This window comes from Zalophus californianus, chromosome 11, assembly GCF_009762305.2.
Source record: "Zalophus californianus isolate mZalCal1 chromosome 11, mZalCal1.pri.v2, whole genome shotgun sequence".
NCBI lineage: Eukaryota > Metazoa > Chordata > Mammalia > Carnivora > Otariidae > Zalophus > Zalophus californianus.
The window spans coordinates 99435098-99445212 of NC_045605.1; the positions used below are offsets into that span (position 1 = coordinate 99435098).

The following is a 10115-nucleotide window of genomic DNA, read 5'->3' on the forward strand; positions in this document are numbered from 1 at the left end:
TTCTCATTCCCAGTGGGCATTTTTCTCAGAAACCAATGACTCTGGCTATTTTTTAAGGATGACCATAACGTTTTTGGATATTAGGGCTTTGTCTTTCATCACGTCCAACTTAAAAAAGAAATTGTGGAATACGAACTAAACGTGAAGGCATACATGGAATTTCTCAGTTCAAATGCCACAGTATAGTTAATTCTTAAATTTTGATGTATTTGACATTAGTTACCATTAAATCCAAAGTGAGAAGTTTAAAAGAACTTCAGTGAGAACACAGATTAAATTTCCAACCTTGGTCATTATGCTTTATAAACTAGATTTTGTATTGCATACATTTTAGAATGAAATTCACTTTAACTTTTTTTCCCTTTCACATAAAAAGAGAAGCATTTAAACACACTTTGAAGCTAAGACCCTAATGTTTTATTTTCTTACTTGTGGAATTTCCTTTTGGAATAAACTAATAAACAGTACTTGAAAAGATTAGAGACTTTCTAGTTAAAAATTTCTAATTTTATAGGTAAAACAACCAGAAAAGAAAAGTCAACAGCTCAAGTTGCACAGCTAGTTAGGGATTCCAAGTATTCTTGATAGTGTGGCATGATTATTCTCAATTTAGATTTTCTTATCATTAACAGGTACCAAGAAACACATGCACACATGGCTGCTGTTAATTTTACATTGGTTACGGAATTTATCCTTTTGGGACTGACAGATCGTGCTGAACTGAAAGTGGTCCTCTTTGTTTTATTCCTGATCTATACCATTTCTTTGGTAGGGAATCTAGGAATGCTTTTTCTAATCCAAATAACTCCCAAACTCCAAACACCCATGTATCATTTCCTTAGCTGGCTGTCATTTGTTGATGCCTGCTATCCGTCAGTCTTTGCACCAAAAATGCTGCTGAACTCCTTTGTTGAATGGGAGACAATCTCATTCTCTGCGTGCATCGTGCAATATTTTTTATTTGTGTCACTCCTTACCACTGAGGGCTTCTTGCTAGCAGCAATGGCTTATGACCGCTACATGACCATCGTGAACCCTTTACTTTACACAGTGGCTATGACTAAAATAGTTTGCATGGTCCTGGTCATTGGGTCATGTGTAGGAGGCTTCATCAACTCACTGACACACACAATTGGCTTGGTGAAATTGTCTTTCTGTGGGCCGAATATCACCAGTCACTTTTCTGTGACCTTCCCCCACTATTGAAGTTGTCATGTTCTGACACATTCATGAATGAACTGTTGCTTTTAATCTTCTCTGGAATTATTGCTATGATCACTTTCTTGATTGTGATGATCTCCTATGTCTTCATTGTTGCTGCTATCCTGAGGATCTGCTCAGCAGCAGGTAGATACAAATCCTTCTCCACCTGTGCTTCACAATTAACGTCTATGACTTTATTCTATGGCTCTATAAGCTTTAGTTACATCCAACCAAGCTCCCAATATTACTTAGAACAAGAAAATGTGGTATCTGTGTTCTATACCCTGGTGATTCCTATGTTAAATCCAATGATTTATAGCCTGAGGAACAAGGAGGTAAAAGATGCTGTGAAAAGAGCTATAGAAATGAAATATTTTCTTTGTTGATTTCACACCATATGTGTCCCAAAATAGCATATAAAGAAGTCTTCTGGATAAGAATATTTATATGAATTTATTAAAGTTTTGAGCCCAAAGGAATCCTAGAGTTTACTTAATGGGAGCCTTCTATTTTACAACAGAAGAAAAAAGCCTAGAAGAATAACAGGTACAAGAGATATGTCTGGTTATTTTGTAAACTAACCTAAAAACCATAGCAAGATCTAGGCTATTTATCTCTGGACGGTTGAAGACACTTTCATTCCTGTACCTGTGTAGAAATGAGTACATACAAATAGATATACAGACACACAAATAGACAGATACAAACATAAGATTAGTAAGTAATAAAATATCTCTTAACTCAGTCTCTATTAAGCACAGAAATAAGTAAAATACTTTTAAAGCAAAAAAGATTGGTACTTGAATTATCTACAAAGCTGGCATATGCATGTTCTGAAATTAGCCTGGATTACTTATAGCCAGACATTTTTCAAAATAAATGCAAATACTCAAAAATAGAAAAAAAAAATTGTGTTCTAAATTGCCTGTGTCATTTCATTCCCAGTGGTTAGTCTGGACCATTTTCCTGTGCCTGGCTTTGGTTTCCATTACTGCATATGAAACCGAACAGGACAGAATGCCACAATTTTACTACCACTCCATGTGGGAGGGTTCTAATATTCTGAGAAAACATACACTAAAGAATTTGACTTCATGTTTAGAAAGGAGGCCTCAAAGATAATTCAGGAGTCATGAATAATCAGACCCATTTTTCTTTTTCCATTAAACATCTTCCGGAATATTCTTTAGACTTTAAACAAGAAATTCCCTGAAGGTATTCTATGCAGGAGGAAACCTGTGCTATGTATTTCAGGAAGGGAAAATATGTGAAGCCACTGTTTTCCCTTTGATTCAAATTACATGTTCAGGTGCATAATGATGAAATCAGGCCCACAAATATTGATTCTTCCATAGTTATCTCTTCCCCCTAAATTGCTATAAAGTCTCCTATCTAGAAACAAACAGTGTTCTAGAGAATATCTCCATTTACAAATAAAATTATATTTAATTTGCGGAGATTCTTTTAAGTACTGAAAGAATAAGAGGCAACTAGGCTAAGCAGCACAATGAGACAGCTGAATACTCTATAAATATTAAGGCATGGTTTTACATGGCAGGCTAGATTAAACTTTTTTTTCCTCTCAGTGACAGCCAAACTCATGAGTGAATGGCTCCAATATCTGTGAAGGTAGCAAATTGAAATGTGAAAAAAGATAGCAAATTGACATCCTCATTATATTAGAAATCAAGCAAAGAAATTCATATGAAAGCTTACTATATTCAGAATGAAATAATGACACCACCACCACCACCAAGAACATCATATAACATTTGTATGACCCTTTCTAATTATCCAAAATCATTTATTTTTTTTTAAGATTTCATTTATTTATTTGAGAGAGAGAAAGAGAGAGCACGCACAGGCAGGGAGAGGGGCAGAAGGAGAGGGAGAAGCAGACTCCCAGATGAATAGGGAGCCCGATGCAGGGCTCAATGGGGAGCTCCATCCCAGGACCCAGGAACCATGATCTGAGCCTAAGGCAGACACTTAACTGACTGAGCCACCTAGGCACCCCTAAAATTATTTAATATATTATTTGAAATTGGGTCCCATAAGGCTACAAATATGTGACATTTATGTATGAGAAGAATTCATATAAATGAATTTGTATTAAAGTTTTGGTTTTCAGAAAAAAGTAAAAAGGTAAAATAATAATGATAAGTAAATGTAATTTTATATTGTTCTTCACAATTTTTTCAACAGCATTCAATATCTTTTATCCTAGAGTATAAAACACAAGAAATAATATACAAGTCAGATAATTAAAACTCAGAAAAACAAATTGAACTCATTCTGTTACAATACTCACCTCATAAAATAAGGGGCTAGTCAGGATGTAAATAAAATAGTTTACTAAGTGTACATGTGTGTGAGGGGTGTTATTTTATGGAACAAAAGTAAGATATTTGTTTATGTTTAATACTGACTTTCAACTCATCCTGATGAAGAGTTACTGTATTATAGTATATATAGTAACTATATTATATTATAAACAGTAACTGGATGCTCAAATAAGATAAAAAAGAAAAGCCCTTTCCTAAATTGTGAGGCAGATGAAGGGCATGTGGTAGGTTTGTAGGATGAAGATTGGAAAATGAGTAATATATTCTATATAATGGGTAATATACCATATATACCTGACTCATATATATACATATGTGTGTGTGTGTGTGTGTGTGTGTGTGTAACACACATATCAGTAAATGCAACTCAGTTAAGCAGATTCTAAATATCCTTAAGTGGTTAATATACTTAGTCAATTAGAAATAAATGAGGACTGGACTCTGAAAAACAAACTGAGGGTTCTAGAGGGGAGGGAGGTGGGGGGATGGGTTAGCCTGGTGATGGGTATTAAAGAGGGCACATTCTGCATGGAGCACTGGGTGTTATATGCAAACAATGAATCATGTAACACTACATCAAAAACTAATGATGTAATGTATGGTGATTAACATAACAGAATAATAAAAAAATAATTAATTAATTAAGATTAAAAAAGAAATAAATGAGGACTTCATGAATGAAATATCTGATGCTATTTCTTCAAATTTCATGTAAAATATCAGTATACAAAAATGAGAATGGGCATTTTCAGCTCCAGTCCCTCTACCCCATCCATAAAATTGGTTACTGCTCAACATCAACACTTGGAGAAATCAGGACTCGGCAGATGTTTATCTAACATAACTTTCCTCTTAGCTCACAGAAAATCTCTATTAAATATGTGTTATTTTTTTATTTCACGTGGGTAGACTTGGAGTTTGTAGTTTAGAAATTGGCCTAACGCATCAGGGAAATAAGTTGCTGGCACTATGTGGACTAGTCATGGGTACATTTGCACCATGGTCATGTTTGTTATTTATTAAGAGACCCACAAGTCAGTGTAATGAATTCATGCTTCCCAAGATTTGAGGTTTGGTCTTGTGCTGTGAACACAATAGGGATTACATCAATCCCAGCTTTGATGGCAATTTTCAGTTAGTCCTTGGTCAGTTGTGGCCTGTAAACAAATCACAACTCCCAGAATTATGGATATCTAAGGAGCATATTTTCATCCCACAAAACCCTAAACTGCTATAGACTGCCCTCTACAAATGGTCCACTGTTTGTCATTCTCCCCTATAAAACCAGCTTGTTAAATTTTACCAATTAAATATGACTTTTTTTTTCAATTTAAGGAAGACCTATCTCTTTCCTTAGAGTTGTTATCAATTAGTCTTAGATATATCTAATGAAGTCTTAAAATTCATATATTCTCACTCTTCATTCTTAGACTGCTCGGATATTCAGTGTTTGCTGAATCAGAATACTCTCCTGAGGGGCACCTGGGTGGCTCAGTTGGTTAAGCGTCTGCCTTCTGCTCAGGTCATGATCTCAGGGTCCTGGGATGGAGCCCCGCATCGGGCTCCCTGCTGCGCAGGGAGCCTGCTTCTCCCTCTCCCTCTGCCCCTCCCTCTGCTTGTACTCTTTCTCTCTCTCACTCTCTCTCTCTCTGTGTCAAATAAATAAAAAATAATTAAATAAATAAAATCTTGAAAAAAAAAGGAATATTGTCCTGAGTCTAATTTTTCTCACACTGGATATTTCCTATCTTTTCCACTATTTTTCTTGCAATATGGTTTCAAATTCCATCATTATTATGTTCACTCCTAGTCTGTCAATATTAAAAGGCTGTATGGAATAAATAATAAAAGCAACACAAATTTTTACATCAGACAGTCACTGTATCAAGGTGTTGTCCTACCATTTGCTAAAGTCCAAACTCAGACAATTCCTTTAGTTATTCCGAGCCACGTATAATGTGAATCATATGGATCAGAATATTCAATTAAATAAAATTACATAATGATTAGAGATAATAGTTGTGAAGTGCCTGGAATATACTAAACATTTAATAAATAAAAACCACCCCAAATAGGATCCTACTTAATATTACTTATCAAAGAAAAAGCAATATTCTTATTAGTAAAACTAATTATAATATTCCCTATGTGTTAGTCTGTTTTAACTATTGCTTCATTTTAATATCACTGCAAATTTTCACCACCTTGTTTTTGTACAGATGTGTTTGTTGGTTTGGTTGCATTTGACCTGTATCAGTGACTTATTTATTCTAATTTGCCCCCTTCCCTTTTTCACTATATGTAAATGCCTACCATTTTACTCTAATTTACCACCTTTTATATTTTTCATTCTATCCTCCAAGTAGCAGCCTACCTAGGATTTCTAAAAATTACATTTCTGTTCAACTACCACTGCAAAAAAAAAAAATGTTAAACTTGACATTTATTTTAGTGTCTAAATTGGCTGAATTATTTCTTATATTATAAGGCAATTTAGTGTATAAACACATGCACACTTGAATTCTATCTAGTGATTGCTGATTGCTTCCACTTCTTTTAGGTTGTCTTAGGTAGAAATATGTCTATTTTCCATAATTACTACCAATAATAATACATGTATATAGAAGCATATTGTCATCAACAAATGGAACTTAGGCCATCTTTAAAACTAAATATATATATAAATATATATATACATATATATATATAACTATGTTATGTAAGTTATAATGATAAATACTGCTGGAATTCATTTTTAATAATTTGGGTGTTGTTTTGCAGAGGCTTATATAGGTGAGACATGAACTGATGTGACAGTTTTCTCTAAAACTGAGAAATGGCCAAATCCATGAATTGCTACAATTTGGAAAGATAGTGCTGGGACCTTACCTTCCTCAAGTCTCTCTTTGCTCTTTTAATGAAACATGGTATCACAGAATCACTGGGGATTCCATCCTCCAAAGACCCTGAACCAAATATAAGCACAAGTCAGGAAACTAAGAGAAAGGTCTAAGCTTCATCTCAACACCAGGTATGTGCTATATTTATATGCTCTAACAAAGGAATTATAAATGCCTCTTGAGTCTTCAAAAACAGCAACTCTTAATACATGCTATGAATGGAATGTGAAGAAAAATCATCTGCTTCAAATCTATTCAAATTATTGAGATAAGTGAAATAGAGTTAGACCATTACCACATCAAATAGTTCTCTATTTTTTTAAAAAAATATTTTATTTATTTATTTGGCAGAGAGAGAGCAAGCGAGCCCACAATCAGGGGAGTGGCAGGAAGAGGGAGAGGAGAAGCAGAGTCCCTGCTGAGCAGGGAGCCCAACTCGGGGCTGGATCCCAAGACCCCAGAGTCATGACCTGAGCCAAAGCAGCTGCTTAACCAACTGAGCCACCCAAGCGCCCCATCAAATAGCTCTCTGCAGGGTGCCTGGATGGGTCAGTCGGTTAAGCGTCCAACTTGATTTTGGCTCAGATCATGACTTTAGCGTGGTGAGATCAAGCCCTGTGTGGGCTCCGTGCTGAGCAGGGAGTCTGCTTGAGATTCTCCCTCTCCCTCTCCCCCTCCCACTCATGCTTTCTCTCTCTCAAATAAATCCTTTTAAAAAAATTATTGGGTTCATTCCCTATATCCTCACGTAGTGTATTTAGAACTTCATATAATTATGTAAATTACAAAAGGAAATTTATTTGAAGAAATCCTTTAAAATTTAATTATTATAAGCTGGGAATTGTATTAAATCTGAGAGAGTGGTGAAGCAAGATGGCGGAGGAGTAGGAGACCTGGATTTCATCTGGTCTCAGGAATTCAGCTGAATAGGGATCAAACCATTCTGAACACCTACGAACTCAACAGGAGATCGAAGAGGAGAGTAGCAACAACTCTCTGAACAGAAAAGCGACCACTTTCTGGAAGGTAGGACGTGTGGAGAAGTGAATCCGAGGCGATATTCGGGAGGATAGACGGCGGGGGAGGGGGCCTCCGTCGGCCGCTTCTGGCAAGTGCTAGAGCCGCAGAGCACAAAATCGTAACTTTTAGAAGTTGGCTCCGCTGAGGGACGTCACACCAGTGGCTAAGCGGGGGTGGAACCCTCGGGGACAGTGTGGTCTCAGGACCCTCGGGGTCACAGAAAGACCGGGGGTGTCTGAGTGCGGCAGAGCTCTCAGGTATCGGAGCGGGGAAGCCGGCTGCAGAGACGGAGCCGAGGTGCAGGCTCTCAGCTCGGGGTGGCCATAAACTGTGATCTGCAGCAGAGTCGGGCCACTGCTTCTCCAGCAGGGACCCAACAGGAGGCAGATCCGGGGAGACTCCCCTTCCTCCCCCGGGAGGAGCGGCGCAGGAGCGCACCGCAGGGATCTGCTGGGTTTGGAGAGTCCACACGGGGTCGGGTGCCAGACATAGAAATGCTCGGTCACAGGCCGGGTGAGCACGGAGTGCGGCCGGAGACTGGGGACACGGGAGTGACTGACTGCTTTTCTCTGGGGGCGCACTGACGAGTGGGGCCCCGAGTTCTTCCCTCCTCTGGGGCAGAGATTGGGAGGCCACCATTTTCACTGTCCTCCTCCAAAGCCATACGGAAAGCTTGCAGGGAACAAAGCTCCTGAGAGCAACCCGGAGCAGCTTCCTTAGCCCGGACTGACAAGGGCGGGGCAATTCAGCCTCCGGCAAAGACATTTGGAAACCACAGCAACAGGCCCCTCCCCCAGAAGATCAGCACGAACAGCCAGCAAGCCAAGACCAAGTTTACCGATCAAGGAGAACGGGAGAACTCCAGCGCTAGGGGAATACTGCACATAGAATTCGTGGCTTTTTTTACATGATTCATTGGTTTTTCAAAGTTAATTTTTTTAACTGTATTTTTTTAATTTCTCTTTTTCCCTTTTTCAACCAACATCTTATCAATCCCTTTTTTTAAAAAAAACATTATTTTTCATTTTTAGAGTCATATTTTATCCCTTCATAGTAGTTACCCTTATTTTTGGCATATATATAATAAGTTGTTCTCTCTTTAAAATTTTGAGATACAGTTTCTTCTAACAGATCAAAATATACCCTAAATCACTAGTGTATGGCTTTGTTCTAGTCTCCTGCCTGATCACATTCTCTCCCTTTTATTTTTTTTAAATCTTCTTCTTTGTTTTATCAAACTTCTTATCGTATCAATTCCTTTTATAAAATCTTTTATAATTTTCAACTTTACAGTCATCTTCCATCCCTTCATTGTATCAACCCTTATTTTGTACATATATAAGTCTTTCTTCCTTTAAAATTTTAGGAGGCACTTTTTTCTAACAGACCAAAATATGCCCAAAATCTAGTGTGTGGCACTGATCTATGCACTAGCCTGATCATATTTGATCATATTCGGTTTTTTTTGTATTGTTCTGTTTTTGTTTTTAATCTTTTTCTTTTTGGTTTTTTTTTTTCTTTCTTTCTTTTCTCTTTCTTTTTTCTTTCTTTTCCTTTCTTTTCCCCTGGTTTCAGGTCTTTTCTGATTTGTATAGAGTATATTTGCTGGGGACGTTCTTAACCTGTTGGCATTTTGCTCTCTCATTCATCTATTCTCCTCTGGACAAAATGACAAGATGAAAAAAATCACCTCAGCAAAAAGAACAAGAGATAGTACCGTCAGCCAGGGACCTACTCAATACGGACATTAGTACGATGTCGGACCTAGAGTTCAGAATCATGACTTTAAAGATACTAGCTGGGCTTGGAAAAAGGCATGGGAGTTATTAGAGAAACCCTTTCTGGAGAAATAAAAGAACTAAAATCTAACCAAGTCGAAATCAAAAAGGCTATTAATGAGGTGCAATCAAAAATGGGGGCACTAACTGCTAGGATAAATGAGGCAGAAGAGAGAATCAGTGATATAGAAGACCAAATGATGGAAAATAAAGAGGGTGAGAAAAAGAGAGAGAAACAACTACAGGATCACGAGGGCAGAACTCGAGAGATAAGCAATACAATAAGACGAAACAACATTAGAATAATTGGGATCCCAGAAGAAGAAGAAAGAGAGAGAGGGGCAGAAGGTATACTGGAGCAAATAATAGCAGAGAACTTCCCTAATGTGAGGAAGGAAACAGGCATCAAAATCCAGGAGGCACAGAGAACCCCTCTCAAAATCAATAAAAATAGGTCAACACCCCGACATCTAATAGTAAAATTTATGAGTCTCAGAGACAAAGAGAAAATCCTGAAAGCAGCTCGGGAGAAGAGATATGTAACCTATAATGGTAGAAACATTAGATTGGCAACAGACCTATCCACAGAGACTTGGCAGGCCAGAAAGGACTGGCATGAGATCTTCAGAGCACTAAAGGAGAAAAATATGCAGCCAAGAATACTATATCCAGCTAGGCTCTCATTGAAAATTGAAGGAGAGATAAAAAGCTTCCAGGACAAACAAAAACTAAAGGAATTTGCAAACACGAAACCAGCCCTCCAAGAAATATTGAAAGGGGTCCTCTAAGCAAAGAGAGAGACTAAAAGCAGCATAGACCAGAAAGGAACAGAGACAATATACAGTAACAGTCACCTTACAGGCAATACA

The 10115-nt window shown here is 37.6% G+C and overlaps 1 protein-coding gene across 1 annotated transcript; it reads left to right on the forward strand.

Moving 5' to 3' along the window:
• The first annotated feature begins 654 nt into the window (after window positions 1-654).
• On the forward strand, window positions 655-1589 carry LOC113915397 (olfactory receptor 1052-like). Its single transcript, XM_027581302.1, is given in 2 exon segments — window positions 655-1177; window positions 1180-1589. Coding segments are annotated over 2 exon segments (933 nt in total).
• The last annotated feature ends 8526 nt before the right edge of the window (window positions 1590-10115 follow it).